At 46.5% G+C, this 18,643-nt stretch overlaps 1 protein-coding gene across 1 annotated transcript; it reads right to left on the reverse strand.

Annotated features, from left to right (window-relative positions):
• Window positions 1-328: 328 nt before the first annotated feature.
• Window positions 329-1,670, reverse strand: LOC139839093 (protein MAIN-LIKE 1-like). Its single transcript, XM_071829144.1, has 4 exons — window positions 910-1,670; window positions 562-831; window positions 397-479; window positions 329-341 (listed from the first exon to the last, which is right to left on the reverse strand). Exons 1-4 carry the CDS (start codon window positions 1,573-1,575, stop codon window positions 329-331), a joined length of 1,032 nt encoding a protein of 343 aa, XP_071685245.1. The 5' UTR covers window positions 1,576-1,670.
• Between the last annotated feature and the right edge of the window lie 16,973 nt (window positions 1,671-18,643).

The raw sequence follows: 18,643 nt of genomic DNA on the forward strand, positions 1-18,643 counted from the left end.
TTAACTAACTCGATACGCGTGTTCTCATGGAACCACTCGAGGTAGTTGTTGAAAGCGGCCAAGTTGTGAGGCACAATCTGCTCAGGGCCAGCATTCCGTGCCGCTTCCAAACACTGTTGGAACGCTGCGATGTGGCCGCTATGATGGACTGGCCAATTTGTAATCTTCCTCTGCCGCTGCCTATCAAGCCTGCAAGAATCAACAAGTTAGTTTGTAACTCTTCTATCAAGAATCTTCCATCGCATGATTCCAGAAGTTTACCTATGAAGCGCCTTGTCCGTGTCTTGCCACACTGGTGGGCACTCCTGATACAGCCCAAACTGTCTCATCACTCTTTGCGGCTGGTGGTGTTCAACAAGCCACATGCATATGAGTGGGCAGCGCATACGCCAGAACCGCGCCTCCTCCGTGCACTTGTAGTTGAGGTCAGTCATCGACGCGCCAATACGGTAGTAGCTACCATATGGCTCCCATTCCACCTGCAGCATACAAATATCTCAGAATTTAGAACATGCGAGTAGAATCAATGAAAACTAGGATTGCAAAAGAGTGATCGGTTACCTGCTCAGCGGTAAGAGTGTCCAACTCCGCAGTGTACTGCATGTACATGATCTTTGGATCGCCCGACATCTCCGAGACATTGTCCCAAAGGTATGCCCAAGTGGGCTCCCGATCAGGAAAGTGAGGGTAATGAGGCCATGGCCTCTCGTTGAGTACCCTAGGCCGCCCAACTGATAGGCGGTCCCAGCTCCATACGGAAAGTAGGAGCATGCATCCACCAATACCGCCGCTCCCAGTCCTGCTCCCAGTTCTGCGACAAGCTTCGTCCAACTGCGCACGTAAGACATTTGGTTAGTACTTTGTCTAGCACACTACTATAGGAAAATAGTACATAGACCAAATCATCACCTGCCGGTAGAGGTAGGCAAGTGCCGCTGTTCCCCAACTCCAACGGTTATCCAACACCGTTAGCGCCTTCAGCCAACACCAATGGGCCAGCTTCCCCCCACTGTCAGGAAAGAGAGTCCTCGAAATCATGTACCATAAGTACACGCGGGCGTACGTCCTCCGAGTGTCCTCGTCGGCCTCTTCCGGGCATTCTCCAAAGTTAGTCCTGATCCATTCGAAAGACGCGCCGGCGGGAGCTCTCTTCTTTGGATCTGCTGGCGGCGGAGGAGCCCTGCCAATAAGCACCTCCATCTGCTGGCGCCACCCATCAGAAGCTGTGTTCATACACAGTGGCTCGCCCTGAATAGGTAGTCCAAGGATCATGGAAACATCCTGGAGAGTAGGGGCCATCTCGCCGGCCCTCAAGTGGAAGGTGTGAGTCTCCGGCCTCCACCGGTCGACAAGGGCGGTGAGTGCCGAGGGGTTCATGAGTGGCCCCCCACGGCTTACAAGGGATATGAACGGGAGAAGACCGGTAGGCCGGATGAACTCCGTGTACCTCTCGTCATACGGTATATCCGATGTGCCATGGTAACGAATCTTCAAAGGTTGAAGATCCGTTCCCTTCTCCGTCATATGAACAGCCCGGTGCACCCTGTCGTACTCTTCATCCAGAAGCCACACCATCCTACATGTATGAGCAACACATACAACATATTATGAGCCATTCATACCAAATATGAGCAACACATACATGAGAATATATCCAAATAAGCCATCACACATACATTCCTAACAAATATGAGTTATTCCATCAAGAATACTAGGCATATGTAACACATTTGAATGCATTTGCTAGGCAAATATTAGACATTTCAACACATACATACATAGAATTTGAACAAATATAGGGTTCATATCCAAATCCACTAACATATCTAGGGTTCCTACACATACACATTCAACACATACATACCCATTTCAACACATACATAGCCATTTCAAACATCTTTGGTTCAAACACAACCAACATTTCAACACACCTCATACATAGGATTTCAACACATACATGTAAAATTTCATATCTAGGGTTCCAACAAATCTTTGGTTCAAACACATATACTACAATGTAGATTCCACCAACATAAATTTCTACATATCCAAATCCAAGAAATCTACCAAATCTAGGGTTCATACCCAAATCTACCAAATCCACCAACACTATTGGATGAATCGGAGGGAATCGAAGGGGAATACCTTGAGGAATGGAGGAGGAAGGAGTTGGCCGGATAGATCTGATGATTCCTTGGTTGATTTGGTGGGGGGGGGGGGCGAAGGGGAGGCGTGCGGCGGCGGTTGGGGAGGAGAAGGAGAGAGGAAGAGAAAGAAGAAAGAAGGGTCGGGCTGGGCGCGGGCGCGGGCGCCACACTTAAGTGGATGTGTGGCGCCCGTGGCATCGGCGCCACACATGCTAGTGTGGCGCCCGTGGCATCGGCGCCACACATCGAGCCTCGCAAAATGGCTAAGTCCCAGAGGAATTGTCTCACAGTATGTCCTGGGGGATTACAAGTGCATGTGTGGCGCCGTTGGGAGGGGCGCCACACATGCTGCCACGTCGGATGGGCGCACCAGCTCAGCGGCGAGGGGGCCACGTCGGCTGGGTCAGTGGCGCCAGCAGGAGGGGAGCCACATGGGCATGTGTGGCGCCCGTGGGAGGGGCGCCACACAAAAGGGTTAGATTGGTGAAATAGTTTCGCCGGAGGGTCATTCTGTGCTTTTCTTTCACTTTTGTGTTATTTTTGTGTAAATCGCCTGACAGAAACCAGTACTGAGTAAAAGAAATATTCCCGTAGGAGGATCGCGATCTCCCCGCTGTGCCTGACGTACCTACAGCCTCGAATGGTGCGGCGTAACAGTGTTCCGGTCAGCAGCGTGCGGTCTGATGACTGATGCAGTCTCTGGGGGTTTTCAGAGCGCGTGGGGTTGAGTCCAACTAGGCCACCGCTCCCTTGTAGCTGTAGGTCTTTTATTTATTACACCGAAGTACTACTATAAGTAATGCATTGCGTATGTCCGTGCCCTTTTGCTGGAGATTTGAAGTATCTTCTGGGCTGTTCACGGTTTCACACCTAGCTAGACTCCTCTACTTGCTGCGCTACTGAAGCCTGTATATGATTTTGATGGAGTAGTAATATATCGCCGGCGCCGGAGACACTTGGCCGAGAGGACGGAAGAGAAGGAATGCTGCCACACCTTTTCACATGTGGGCGAAGTGAAAAAATTCTAACGATTCAAATCCTCCGAAATTTACATAGATTTTTGATAAAAGAAATTTTAGTACTTAACAACATAGGAACGAAATTTTGATTCAAATGATATCCCTATAAAATAGTTGACAAAAGAAATATATCGATATCAAGATGATATCAATCACACTCAACATCTACAACAATGTGGCAACAACTCCTCAAGACATCACGGATATACACCAAAAGGACAAGAATTAAGAAAACCCGAAAAGGGCCGTAAAGGTTATCTACAAGTTTTAGCAGCAGGAACTAACAACCAATAATAACCATATCGGCACCATGTATGGGCATATCCAACGAACCGACCTAAACGGTCTGAGGCGCGTGAACCGACCCATTTCCAGCCCAAATTTGAAGAGTGGTATCATGATGGGGAAATGTGGGGAAATATCTAGTGATCCCACACTTCAAATGCTACCATGGTACCACTATTTGAAATTTAAATTTATGAGTGCCTAAAAAATTCAAAAACATTCTAGAAGTTTTCACAAGATGTGTCTATAACCTCTAAAGTTTTCAGAACTAAATTCCAATACTGTCTATTCAATCGCGTGGATAGGAGCACATGAAAACCCTAACCCAATGACCCGATGCAAACGGTCTGAGGCGCGTGAACCGACCCTTTTCCAGCCCAAATTTGAAGAGTGGTATCATGATGGGGAAATGTGGGGAAATATCTAGTGATCCTACACTTCAAATGCTACCATGGTACCACTACTTGAAATTTAAATTTATGAGTGGCTAAAAAATTCAAAAACATTCTAGAAGTTTTCACAAGATGTGTCTATAACCTCTAAAGTTTTCAGAACTAAATTCCAAATATATATAGAGAGAAACAAAAGGATAATTTGATATGTGAATAATGTCATTTGTAATCGTTAAGTTGGTGCTAAACAAACCTTCTGAACATGCAAACTAATCAAGCTTTACTAATTTATTACCCTTCTTGCAGTAATATAGTGAAATTTGGTTTCCGCGAAATTAGATCTCTAGTAAATTTGATCAAGCTTATCAAGAAAATTATCAGTTTATAAAAATGAGCGGAGCCTGGCTCTTGGGTCGCTCCCGCACAAGCCACAAGCGACTCCGGAGTCCCCCCGAACACTAGTCAACTTCATCCTCAACCCGGCCCCTTGCTGCTGCCATCATCAACAGTGGTGGCGGTGCCCGTTACACCGAAGGCGGAAGACGGAGGAGGCTCACAGATGTTGATGTAGAGATGCACGGCGGCGACTGCGTGTGCGTGGTGGTTCATGGAGGCGAAGATGATGTAGCAGATTGGACGAGAGATGACCCTCGGCGGTGCCATTCGATGTCTTGATGCATGGCATGAGGTGGCGCTAGAGGGCCCATCCTAGGACCGATCTGTGTCCGTGCGTGCCACACACGCTATGCAAATCAGCCATGGGTTTTTGTCGATGCGTCGGGATGCGACGTGTCCACGCTCGGGACGTGACGACTCAAGCCCTTTTGAGGCCGATCTAGATCAAACAGGTAGTGGTTCAACCATTTGTCTAGAGAAGCTTGATGATGACCTGGTAGTCTGACCGCCCGGGTCGGCGTCGAAAGGACCATCTAGGTCATCGTCTTCTCCTCTGCAACCGACTGGTTGCGTGGGGGACTACTGGCTCGACCTGAATAAAGGTGGATGGCCCCACAGTTCTTTGAGAGCCAAGTCGACAATCTACTTCATCCCTGCCTCCTCGATCTCTTGGAGATCTCTACTGATTGGCGCATGTCGCCATTGGATATCTAGATTGGAATCAATATGTCATGCGCTCCCTTATCTTCAGCTAGTGATGCATCATGAGGGCGTGGCTCGAAGCTTCCCTTTCTTGTCGGTACCATTTAACATGTCTAAATATGGATTTCCATGGTGTTGACTGAGGTGAAGAAAGTGATGGTGACTGTGATCAGAGATTTGCAATGGACAAGAGGTGTGATTGGCGCCATAAAAGACTTGCGTTACAAATTACTCATATGTGTCGGGTGTTGAAGATTTGCAGCAACGCGACTACATATTGTTGTGGGTATACTTCATGGGTGTACCATCGACAATGCCTAGATCCGGCAAGCCCGGGTGGCCCACAGATGGTGATGTGGCATGTGGCCCATCGGGCGGCCCAGTTGCTGTAGATCGTGAAGGATGAAGTCCAGCCCAGGAGCAGGGAGCCGGATCCCAACCGACCTACGAAAGAAGGCCGGATCCGTGGAGGGCCATAAGGTATCCGGATCCGGTACGATATAGATGGAAGACGGATCCTTGACGTACACGGTAAGACATTGTACTGTAGTTAGACAACTTGTATTCCGGCTTGATCAAAGAAGCGGTGGATCCGACTTGATCGCCATGGCTTTCCAGCGAGGACGTCAAGAAGGCGGAAGAGGCCGCGACCGAGAGGCGGAGCCGGCAGGGGCCAGCAACGTGGTGACAAGGTCACCGCTGTCGGAACCTGCGCTCCCCAAACTTACGAAGAATACAGAGACATGCCCTGCTTAGCCCATATAGATCCGGCTACCGGCAAGTCCTCTCACACCAATCGCAACTGCAAGTGGGTCAATGATCTCAAAACTGATCCGGAAGCAGGATACAAGCGAGCCCGCAAGCACCGCCCACACGGCAAAGGAGGCAAGGGAAAAAACAAGGACAAGGAGGAAGACAGTCCTGAGGCTATGGACGAGGACGACGCTTCGCCGGATCCCAAAGAAGGTTCCGCAGCTAACAAGTCCAACCCCTTCGTCAAAAAGAGTGCCGGTGCATACCACACCTTCCTCGGAACTCCGACAGTCCGCGCTAGCAAGTCAGCTCTCTGAATCCTTAACGCCACAGTTCCAGCTGTGCCGCCGTATGTCAGGTGGTCGGAAACTCCGTGTACGTTTGATAGGCAGGATCACCCTACCATCATTCCGAAGGAGTGCTATGCCTTGGTTGTAAGTCCCCGCATCGATGGGTATGATTTCTCCAAGTGCCTTATGGATGGCGGAGCCAGCTTGAATATCATGTACCTGGAGACTCTGGAGAGGATAAACCTTACCAAGGAACAACTCAAGCACACCACCACTGAATTTCATGGTGTGGTTCCGGGTAAAAAGGCGAACTCCCTTGGCAGCATCAGACTCCTCGTGGCCTTCGGCGATGTTAACAATTTCCGCGAAGAGATGATCACATTTGAGGTCGTGCCCTTCAAGAGCTCCTACCACGTCATCTTCGGCAGGCCCACCTACCACAAGTTTCACGCAAGAGCGTGCTACATCTACAACAAGCTCAAGATTCCGGGTCCCAATGGCATGATTACCATATCCGGAGACTACAAGAAGGCTCACGAGTGCAAGCTAGGCGAAGCCACCTTCGCCGAGTCTGTGATATCTGGAGAGGAGCTGCAAGGTGATACGTCTCAAACGTATCTATAATTTCTTATGTTCCATGCTAGTTTTATGACAATACCTACATGTTTTGTTCACACTTTATATCGTTTTGATGCGTTTTCCGGAACTAACCTATTGACGAGATGCCGAAGTGCCAGTTCCTGTTTTCTGCTGTTTTTGGTTTCAGAAATCCTAGTAAGGAAATATTCTCGGAATTGGACGAAATCAACGCCCAGCATCTTATAATTCCACGAAGCTTCCAGAACACCCGAGAGGGACCAGAGGAGAGCCACAGGGGGCCCACACGTGTGGGCGGCGCGGCCCAGGAGGGGGCGCGCCCCCTGATGCGCGTATAATTGACACGTTCGTTGGGAACCCCAAGAGGAAGGTGCGATGCGCACAGCAGTAAGTTTTCCCTCAGTAAGAAACCAAGGTTTAATCGAACCAGTAGGAGTCAAGAAGCACGTTGAAGGTTGATGGTGGCGGAATGTAATGAGGCGCAACACCAGGGATTCCGGCGCCAACGTGGAACCTGCACAACACAACCAAAGTACTTTGCCCCAACGAAACAGTGAGGTTGTCAATCTCACCGGCTTGCTGTAACAAAGGATTAACCGTATTGTGTGGAAGATGATTGTTTGCAGAAAACAGTAAAGAACAATTATTGCAGTAGATTGTATGCGATGTAAAAGAATAGGACCGGGGTCCACAGTTCACTAGAGGTGTCTCTCCCATAAGATGAAAGCATGTTGGGTGAACAAATTACAGTCGGGCAATTGACAAATAGAGAGGGCATAACAATGCACATACATGACATGATAAATATAGTGAGATTTAATTGGGCATTACGACAAAGTACATAGACCGCTATCCAGCATGCATCTATGCCTAAAAAGTCCACCTTCAGGTTATCATCCGAACCCCTTCCAGTATTAAGTTGCAAAACAACAGACAATTGCATTAAGTATGGTGCGTAATGTAATCAATAACTACATCCTTAGACATAGCATCAATGTTTTATCCCTAGTGGCAATAGCACATCCACAACCTTAGAACTTTCATCAACTGTCCCACGATTTAATGGAGGCATGAACCCACTATCGAGCATAAATACTCCCTCTTGGAGTTAAGAGCAAAAACTTGGCCAGAGCCTCTACTAATAACGGAGAGCATGCAAGATCATAAACAACACATAGGTAATAACTTGATAATTAACATAACATAGTATTCTCTATCCATCGGATCCCGACAAACACAACATATAGAATTACAGATAGATGATCTTGATCATGTTAGGAAGCTCACAAGATCCAACAATGAAGCACAATGAGGAGAAGACAACCATCTAGCTACTGCTATGGACCCATAGTCCAGGGGTGAACTACTCACTCATCACTCCGGAGGAGACCATGGCGGTGAAGAGTCCTCCGGGAGATGAATCCCCTCTCCAGCAGGGTGCCGGAGGAGATCTCCAGAATCCCCCGAGATGGGATTGGCGGCGGCGGCGTCTCAGTAAGGTTTTCCGTATCGTGGCTCTCGGTACTGGGGGTTTCGCGACGAAGGCTATTTGTAGGCGGAAGGGCGGGTAAAGAGGCGGCACGAGGGGCCCACACCATAGGTCGGCGCGGCCAGGGCCTGGGCCGCGCCACCCTGGTGTCTGGCCACCTCGTGGCCCCACTTCGACTCTCCTTCGGTCTTCTGGAAGCTTCGTGGCAAAATAGAACCCTGGGCGTTGATTTCGTCCAATTCCGAGAATATTTCTTTACTAGGATTTCTGAAACCAAAAACAGCAGAAAACAGTAACTGGCTCTTCGGCATCTTGTTAATAGGTTAGTGCCGGAAAATGCATAAATACGACATATAATGTGTATAAAACATGTAGATATCATCAATAATGTAGCATGGAACATAAGAAATTATCGATACGTCGGAGACGTATCAGCATCCCTAAGCTTAGTTCTGCTCGTCCCGAGCAGGTAAACGATAACAAAGATAATTTCTGGAGTGACATGCCATCATAACCTTGATCATACTATTGTAAACATATGTAATGAATGCAGCGATCAAAACAATGGTAATGACATGAGTAAACAACTGAATCATAAAGCAAAGACTTTTCATGAATAGTACTTCAAGACAAGCATCAATAAGTCTTGCATAAGAGTTAACTCATAAAGCAATAAATCAAAGTAAAGGTATTGAAGCAACACAAAGGAAGATTAAGTTTCAGCGGTTGCTTTCAACTTATAACATGTATATCTCATGGATAATTGTCAACATAGAGTAATATAACAAGTGCAATATGCAAGTATGTAGGAATCAATGCACAGTTCACACAAGTGTTTGCTTCTTGAGGTGGAGAGAGATAGGTGAACTGACTCAACATAAAAAGTAAAAGAAAGGTCCTTCAACGAGGAAAGCATCGATTGCTATATTTGTGCTAGAGCTTTTATTTTGAAAACATGAAACAATTTTGTCAACGGTAGTAATAAAGCATATGAGTTATGTAAATTATATCTTACAAGTTGCAAGCCTCATGCATAGTATACTAATAGTGCCCGCACCTTGTCCTAATTAGCTTGGACTACCGGATCATCGCAATACACATGTTTTAACCAAGTGTCACAATGGGGTACCTCCATGCCGCCTGTACAAAGGTCTAAGGAGAAAGCTCGCATTTTGGATTTCTCGCTTTTGATTATTCTCAACTTAGACATCCATACCGGGACAACATGGACAACAGATAATGGACTCCTCTTTAATGCATAAGCATGTGGCAACAATTATTATTTTCATATGAGATTGAGGATATATGTCCAAAACTGAAACTTCCACCATGAATCATGGCTTTAGTTAGCGGCCCAATGTTCTTCTCTAACAATATGTATGCTCCAACCATTAAGGTGGTAGATCTCTCTTACTTCAGACAAGACGGACATGCATAGCAACTCACATGATATTCAACAAAGAGTAGTTGATGGCGTCCCCAGAAACATGGTTATCGCACAACAAGCAACTTAATAAGAGATAAAGTGCATAAGTACATATTCAATACCACAATAGTTTTTAAGCTATTTGTCCCATGAGCTATATATTGCAAAGGTGAATGATGGAAATTTTAAAGGTAGCACTAAAGCAATTTACTTTGGAATGGCGGAGAAATACCATGTAGTAGGTAGGTATGGTGGACACAAATGGCATAGTGGTTGGCTCAAGGATTTTGGATGCATGAGAAGTATTCCCTCTCGATACAAGGTTTAGGCTAGCAAGGTTATTTGAAACAAACACAAGGATGAACCGGTGCAGCAAAACTCACATAAAAGACATATTGTAAACATTATAAGACTCTACACCGTCTTCCTTGTTGTTCAAAACTCAATACTAGATATTATCTAGACTTTAGAGAGACCAAATATGCAAACCAAATTAGCAAGCTCTAAGTGTTTCTTCATTAATGGGTGCAAAGTATATGATGCAAGAGCTTAAACATGAGCACAACAATTGCCAAGTATCAAATTATTCAAGACATTTTAGAATTACTACATGTAGCATTCCCAATTCCAACCATATAACAATTTAACGAAGAAGATTCAACCTTCGCCATGAATACTATGAGTAAAGCCTAAGGACATATTTGTCCATATGCAACAGTGGAGCGTGTCTCTCTCCCACACAATGAATGCTAGGATCCATTTATTCAAACAAAAACAAAAACAAAAACAAACCGACGCTCCAAGCAAAGCACATAAGATGTGACGGAATAAAAATATAGTTTCAGGGGAGGAACCTGATAATATTGTCGATGAAGAAGGGGATGCCTTGGGCATCCCCAAGCTTAGACGCTTGAGTCTTCTTAGAATATGCAGGGGTGAACCACCGGGGCATCCCCAAGCTTAGAGCTTTCACTCTCCTTGATCATATTGCATCATACTCCTCTCTTGATCCTTGAAAACTTCTTCCACACCAAACTCGAAACAACTCATTAGAGGGTTAGTGGACAATAAAAATTAACATGTTCAGAGGTGACACAATCATTCTTAACACTTCTGGACATTGCATAAAGCTACTGGACATCAATGGATCAAAGAAATTCATCCAACATAGTAAAAGAGGCAATGCGAAATAAAAGGCAGAATCTGTCAAAACAGAACAGTCCGTAAAGATGGATTTTATTGAGGCACCAGACTTGCTCAAATGAAAATGCCCAAATTGAATGAAAGTTTCGTACATATCTGAGGATCACGCACGTAAATTGGCTTAATTTTCTGAGCTACCTACGGGGAGGCAGGTCGAAATTCGTGACAGCAAAGAAATCTGAAACTGTGCAGTAATCCAAATCTAGTATGAACTTTACTATCAAAGACTTTACTTGGCACAACAAAACACAAAACTAAGATAAGGAGAGGTTGCTACAGTAGTAAACAACTTCCAAGACTCAAATATAAAACAAAAATACTATAGTAAAAACATGGGTTGTCTCCCATAAGCGCTTTTCTTTAACGCCTTTCAGCTAGGCGCAGAAAGTGTATATCAAGTATTATCAAGAGATGAAGCATCAACATTATCTTGGGCTTTACCCTTACCTTTCTTGTTCTTACTCTTTGGCTTAGGGAATATATGGCTACCCCCGGGTGTAGAGGTGAATTTTAGGATGCCTTCTCTCATGTCTATGACTGCTCCCAACAGTTTCAGCAGGGATCTTCCGAGTGTGATTTGTCTTGTTCCTGCGCATTCAATGACAAGATAATCAATGGATATTGTTCTCCCAAGAATGGTTGTATGCACACCCGCAGCTATCCCTTTAGGAATTATAACAGAGTTATCAATAAGAGTTATTCCTTCTCCCCCTTCAGCGAATTCCCAAAGTTTCAAAGATTTATGAATACTCTTAGGCATTAGGCAAAATTCAGTCATAATATCACAATTAGCATGAAGAGTTTGGTCACCTATGACAATTTTAATAGTAGGATCCCATAATGAAGGTTCAGAGTTCACTAAAACTTGATCAAGACGGTTACGAATATATCCATAATTTTCATTTAAGCGAGATGCACTTGTCTCAAGAGTGTTTAATCTATTATAAATGCTAATAAGGGCTGAATCAAAGTTATTAGCTGAATCATGTGATGCAACCAACTTCTTTATGACATTAAAAACTTGATCCCCATTGCAATGAAGGAAATCTCCTCCCACTAGAGCATCCAAGGCATATCTATAGCGAATCATAAGACCAAAATAAAAATTACTAAGGAGTAAACTTAGAGTCATTTGAGGTTCAGCTTTACGATAAGAAGTAAAAATCCTGGACCAGGCATCTTTAAAACTTTCCTCATCCCCTTGTTTAAAAGTAAAAACTAATTCCTCAGGTGAAGAAGTAACAGGTACAGAGCTAGACATGATAACAAAAGTAAACTAAATGCAAGTAACTAATTTTTTTGTGTTTTTTATATAGAGTGCAAGACAGTAAATAAAGTAAAGCTAGCAACTAAATTTTTTTGTGTTTTGATATAATGCAGCAAACAAAGTAGTAAATAAAATAAAGCAAGACAAAAACAAAGTAAAGAGATTGGGAAGTGGAGACTCCCCTTGCAGCGTGTCTTGATCTCCCCGGCAACGGCGCCAGAAAACAGTCTTGATGCGCGTATAATTGACACGTTCGTTGGGAACCCCAAGAGAAAGGTGCGATGCGCACAGCAATAAGTTTTCCCTCAGTAAGAAACCAAGGTTTAATCGAACCAGTAGGAGTCAAGAAGCACGTTGAAGGTTGATGGTGGCGGAATGTAATGCGGCGCAACACCAGGGATTCCGGCGCCAACGTGGAACCTGCACAACACAACCAAAGTACTTTGCCCCAACGAAACAGTGAGGTTATCAATCTCACCGGCTTGCTGTAACAAAGGATTAACCGTATTGTGTGGAAGATGATTGTTTGCAGAAAACAGTAAAGAACAAGTATTGCAGTAGATTGTATGCGATGTAAAGAATAGGACCGGGGTCCACAGTTCACTAGAGGTGTCTCTCCCATAAGATAAAAGCATGTTGGGTGAACAAATTACAGTCGGGCAATTGACAAATAGAGAGGGCATAACAATGCACATACATGACATGATAAATATAGTGAGATTTAATTGGGCATTACGACAAAGTACATAGACCGCTATCCAGCATGCATCTATGCCTAAAAAGTCCACCTTCAGGTTATCATCCGAACCCCTTCCAGTATTAAGTTGCAAAACAACAGACAATTGCATTAAGTATGGTGCGTAATGTAATCAATAACTACATCCTTAGACATAGCATCAATGTTTTATCCCTAGTGGCAACAGCACATCCATAACCTTAGAACTTTCTGTCACTGTCCCAGATTTAATGGAGGCATGAACCCACTATCGAGCATAAATACTCCCTCTTGGAGTTAAGAGCAAAAACTTGGCCAGAGCCTCTACTAATAACGGAGAGCATGCAAGATCATAAACAACACATAGGTAATAACTTGATAATTAACATAACATAGTATTCTCTATCCATCGGATCCCGACAAACATAACATATAGAATTACAGATAGATGATCTTGATCATGTTAGGCAGCTCACAAGATCCAACAATGAAGCACAATGAGGAGAAGACAGCCATCTAGCTACTGCTATGGACCCATAGTCCAGGGGTGAACTACTCACTCATCACTCCGGAGGCGACCATGGCGGTGAAGAGTCCTCCGGGAGATGAATCCCCTCTCCGGCAGGGTGCCGGAGGAGATCTCCAGAATCCCCCGAGATGGGATTGGCGGCGGCGGCGTCTCAGTAAGGTTTTCCGTATCGTGGCTCTTGGTACTGGGGGTTTCGCGACGAAGGCTATTTGTAGGCGGAAGGGCAGGTAAAGAGGCGGCACGAGGCGCCCACACCATAGGTCGGTGCGGCCAGGGCCTGGGCCGCGCCGCCCTGGTGTCTGGCCACCTCGTGGCCCCACTTCGACTCTCCTTCGGTCTTCTGGAAGCTTCGTGGCAAAATAGGACCCTGTGCGTTGATTTCGTGCAATTCCGAGAATATTTCTTTACTAGGATTTCTGAAACCAAAAACAGCAGAAAACAGCAACTGGCTCTTCGGCATCTCGTTAATAGGTTAGTTCCAGAAAATGCACGAATATGACATAAAGTGTGCATAAAACATGTAGATATCATCAATAATGTGGCATGGAACATAAGAAATTATCGATACGTCGGAGACGTATCATTTACGAACTACCCCTAACATATCAACATGGTTCACCCCTTTCTTCCTAGTATACGGATCTGAAGCAGTGCTTCCCTCTAACATCATCCACGACTCATCGCGAGTTTCCGCCTACAACAAAGAAACAGCTGACGAGGCCAGACAGCTATCTGTGGACCTGATCGAAGAAGCTCAGAATTTGGCTGACCAGCGTTCCACCATTTACCAGCAAAAACTCAGACGCTGCCATAACCGTCGAGTTCGGAATCACTCGTTTAGGGTGGGCGACCTGGTCCTCCGCCTTCGACAGGTGAAAGAGCATAAGTTGCAATCTCTATGGGAAGGATCCTTTGTCATCAGCAAAGTGCTACACAATAGATCATACTACCTCGTTGATTTCCGTGAGAAAAAAGATAGACCTGCAAATTGGTACCGGAAACGAAAACGAGAGGATCCGGATGACATTTACGATGAGACAGATCGTCCCTGGAATATAGCACAGCTACGTCCTTTCCACACTTAGAAATTTTTCTGAATTACATACTGTGTAATAGTTATACATGACCAATGAAATAAAGCATATGGTTCACTCTTTGAGTCTTTTACCTCCTTTACTTGTTCATTTTTAGATCATGTATGTTTTCCGACTAAAACCGCAGAGCTGGATATTTCCGCCTAGGCGTGTATGAAAGTTGTGATTTTTCAAAATCGTCCTTTAGGACGTAAGCTTAAGTTTTCTGGTGGATAAATTTTCCGTTGCGAACTCGTGGATTCCTGGTAGCGACTTCCGGCACCTTGGCTGGGGGCTTGTTTCCACGGTTATTGACGGATTGTCATTGGGATTCGTCACCGCAGGCGAGCGTTTCCGGCTAAAGGTCTTCCGGCTTGTGGAAGGTCAAGTGAGCAAGCCGGAAAACTTAGAAACTAGCACTTGCTTTTTCAACGAACGAAACATGCATTCATAACACATAAAGGATCGCAGGATAAGTTTTCCGCCCACATGCAGTCGTTTCATCCCTAGCTACTTAAAAATACTTAAGTCTTATTACAAACCCACTCCGGGGTCAAAATGATGCAATTTCATTGTTTTATGACAGGTTTCACTCGGAGACATGGTCATCGTCCTCCGAAACTACGTACGCGGAGCCGTCACCAGAATCATCTCCGAAGTCTTCGCTCGAGTGGTTGGCGCTGGATCCGGAGCCTTCCTCAACATCCTCATCTTCTTTGTCTTCCTCCGCGTCAGAAAACCCCTCGGGAAGATCATACTTGTTATACCAGAACGAGTGATTAACTCGTTCGGCTAACAACCTGTCGTACCCTTGGGTTTCCGCGAGGGCGATCTTGATGTTGGTACCCTTCGGAACTCCGCGCGCGACGCTCGCGAAGTCCATGGCAGGGAAATGCACTTTGCACATTGCCAAGGTGAGGTAGGCGACCCCGCGAGAGGAAGATGCTTGCCAATCCTTGATGAGTTCCGGCACCATCCGCATGATCTTGGTCATTCTATCGATGAGTGTGGTTCCGGCTCTCTTCAGGTTCAAGGACTTGGCGATTTCACGACAGGCTCCAAAAATATCGTCGATGGAATTCTGCGCATCTTCATATGCCTCCGTCCTGCTGAGGGGAGACTCTTTGGTCCACTCGAATCCGACAGACGCTGTGAACTAATACGATCAGTTTCTTCCGCGATAGAGGCAGAATAAATATGAAAAAGCCGGGGTACAGCGAGAAGTATTTATGGAAGATCATTTTGTCGATGTTTTCCACCTCCGTCTCGTAAGTCTTATTCTTTGCCGCCAAAGTCTTGATCCTCTAGTGACTCTTCTTGAGCTTCTCAGCCAGATCTGATACGTTCTGCGTGTTTCTCCTCGAGTTCTCTTTTCATTTTGGTTTCCTTCTCGGAGGATTCCTTGAGGAACTTTTGGAGGGATTCACGCTCGGCCTTCAGGACTTCGAGCTCGGCGGAAATTTCTTTGATGGAGGGGAGGTTAGCAATTTCTTCTAAAAGGCGGAAAGTACAAAAACAAACGCAGTTATACATTATACTCGTCCACAATCAGGAATGCGTTGAGAAGCTTGGGGCCAATCCGGAATCCTTACCTTCATGTTTCTTAACGCGGGTCTCCAGGATTGAAATAGCCTTCTGGCTCTCCGCATTAAAATAGCTTTTGTGCAGCCCTTCAATCTCTGTCTTTTGCTCCAGCACAAGGACACGCAGATCTTCGTGCAACTTCCGAGTGTTCTGAGAAGCAGGTACGAGCTAGCCGGAAATTGCAAATTCTGGGGGCTGGACGCGAAGTTAAAATCCTTAGTCTGGGAAAATTTTAAGTTTCCGCTAAGGTACACAGTTAAAAGCATCGGCTCACACATATTACTCGGAAAATGTATAAACCAATGCTTGAGGGCTGGTGTTACCTGGCGCACATTCTTGTGCTTTGCAAAAAAGACTTTGAGGTCGCTCTCGAGATCGTTCAGCTCTTGTTGCTCTGTTTCCGAGGGCCCCCACACTTCATTCATCAGATTGGAAATTTCCGCGTGACGTTGTGCTAGGGGGACCTTTTGCAGAATCGGAAAAAACTGTGGGTGCGTCTGCGGCGTACCAGTTGCACGACTCAGAAGCAATTTCTTTTCAACATCATGAGCCGGAGCTTCAGCCGAGGTGACATCTGGTTGTTCAGGCGGAGGATGAGATGAGGACGCGCCCTTGCCGGATTCACCCTTACCGGATTCAGCGTTTGGCTCCTCAGGAAGGTCATCAAGGTCGATGACGTCCTTTGGATTCGGCGGAGCGGACGAAGAGGCCTTTGGTGGAACCTCCACTTCCGGTGTAATGGGCATTGAAGTCAGAGACGGCTTGGCCTTCTTCTTGGGGTTCTTGGGGAGCTTTCTACCGGAACTTTTGCTGCGTACAAGGAAGGGCATAGCATTTAGCATATGCCGGCTAATGGTAGCGAAAGAATTTTAGACGGAAATCAAGCACTTACGAAGACGTCAGGAAAAACTGATCAATATTGGGTTGGGATTGCTTGTTGGTGTCAATTTGATTGAGGCGTTGCTTTTCTTTCTCCACCCTCCGGGTAGCCACAACGCTTGGCGTTTCGCGGGCACGCTTTGAGGCTGGGCCGGAGGGTGCAACTCTCTTGCGCTTGGCGGGACCTGAGATCTCAGGGATTTCCACGTCGGAAGCAGCCTCGGGGTCGGTGGTTCCGGTGTGAGGAACTCGAACTAAGGTTCCGAGATCCTTCTCCTCGAGGTCCTCCAGCTGAGCACATAAATACTTAGACAAGTATTGCAAGAGCAAAAAGGAACTGGTGATTAAGACAAGAAACATACCGCGATCCCGAAGCCGTTGGTGTGGATGTCAATGTTGCACACGTGGATCGGAAGATCACACGAAATCTTGATCAGCACCCGGATCCGCTTGTCCAAGGCGTCGGAGGAGAGGTTATCTTTGGAGGCGCGCATAAGGTCGTCGCGCCCCGTGTACTGGAACATTAGGCGGTCCCGGTGCTGCAGAGGTTGGATCCGCTTCGTGAACCAGGACATTGTAAGGTCCTTCCCTGATAAGCCATCTTCCGTCAGCTTGCAGATTCGCCTTACTGCTCGAGTCAGTTGAGTAGACTCAGACAGATGAGGGAATTGTGCTAGCCGGGTCGGAAACGTCCTTCAGATAGAAGAAGCCTCCTGACCAGTACCACGCATATTCATGGTGGTCAGTGGGCGGATAGACGTGGCCATGACGGAGCTTGAACGTGATAGTTCCGCAGGTGGCCAAAGAAGAAGTTTGTGGAACTTTCTCCTTCTTGACGGAGAAGTAGTATTGGAAGAGAGAGAGTTCTGGGGTTACACGGAGGTGGCCTTCACACAGCGTTACATGGTTGCTAATGGCCAGGATGCTGTTCGGCGAAATGTTATGAGGTTGTAGCCGTACGCCTTTAGGATTTCCATGAAGAAGTCGCTGGGCGGAAAGGAGAAGCCTCGCTCGACGAGCGCATTGGTCACCACCCATTCTCCGGCTTCAGGAGAAGGAGTCAGGGAACCCGGAATCGTACGCCAGGATCCGGGCCTTAAGAATCCCTCCGCCTTGAGGTTGCGGAGTTCAGTTTCCGTGGTGGTGCAGGGCCACCACTTTCCCTTGGCTTCGCTCTCTCGTGCGCGAGCTTTAGATTTCTTGGCGGCAGCTTCTTTCGCCTTCTTTTCCGTTTGATCGGCTCCGGCAGTTTCTTCCGGATTCGCCGATGCCCCCTCGATGTCTTTGCCGGAGTCCTTTGAAGGCTCCAGCTGGACTGGGACAAAGGGAGGAGGGGCGGAGGAGATTGGCGTCGCCATGATTGGCTCAGACGCTGATGGAGGCGGAGTTGAAGAAGACATCTACGAGAAAATGCGAGTTGACTAAACTTAGCTAGATCCGTTATTAATGCCCTAGTCATCCCTACCAAGTACGGCGAGAAGATGAAGCTCGAAGGACTTACCGGAATGGTTTCCGCGGTGGTCGGAGTCGCCGGCGGTGAAGTTTTCGCTGCGGTGGCTCGCCGGACTCAAGAACAGTATGAACTGGATGAACAGCTCACGTTGGCGCTTGAACTCCGGTGATCTTCCGGCGGGTTCTGGCACAACGGAGGAGGAGCTCGGAGGCGGCGCTGTGACGAGAGGTGAAAAAGGGGGTGAATGGGAGAATGGGGTGAACGGTGAGATATTTATAGGCTGAGGGAAGAGATTCGTGCTCTGCATCCTGTGGTCGGAACGCAAGCGTCGCGCCGTTGGATGGCTGACACGTGTCGAAAACCCTAAGCGGTGAAAATGGCTAAGGATAAGTTACTGCTCAAATCGCCCGAAAATGGCGACAAGATTGGCGGAACCGTTTGAAC

The sequence above is a fragment of the Lolium perenne genome, chromosome 4 (assembly GCF_019359855.2).
Source record: "Lolium perenne isolate Kyuss_39 chromosome 4, Kyuss_2.0, whole genome shotgun sequence".
NCBI lineage: Eukaryota > Viridiplantae > Streptophyta > Magnoliopsida > Poales > Poaceae > Lolium > Lolium perenne.

Excerpts from the sequence above, each read along its gene's own strand:
- LOC139839093 (XM_071829144.1), bottom strand. The coding sequence starts at position 1,575 with ATGGTGTGGCTTCTGGATGAAGAGTACGACAGGGTGCACCGGGCTGTT. Across the intron at positions 832-909 it reads TTGCCTACCTCTACCGGCAG|TTGGACGAAGCTTGTCGCAG; the intron begins GTGATGATTTGG and ends TTACGTGCGCAG. Across the intron at positions 480-561 it reads ACACTCTTACCGCTGAGCAG|GTGGAATGGGAGCCATATGG; the intron begins GTAACCGATCAC and ends TGTATGCTGCAG.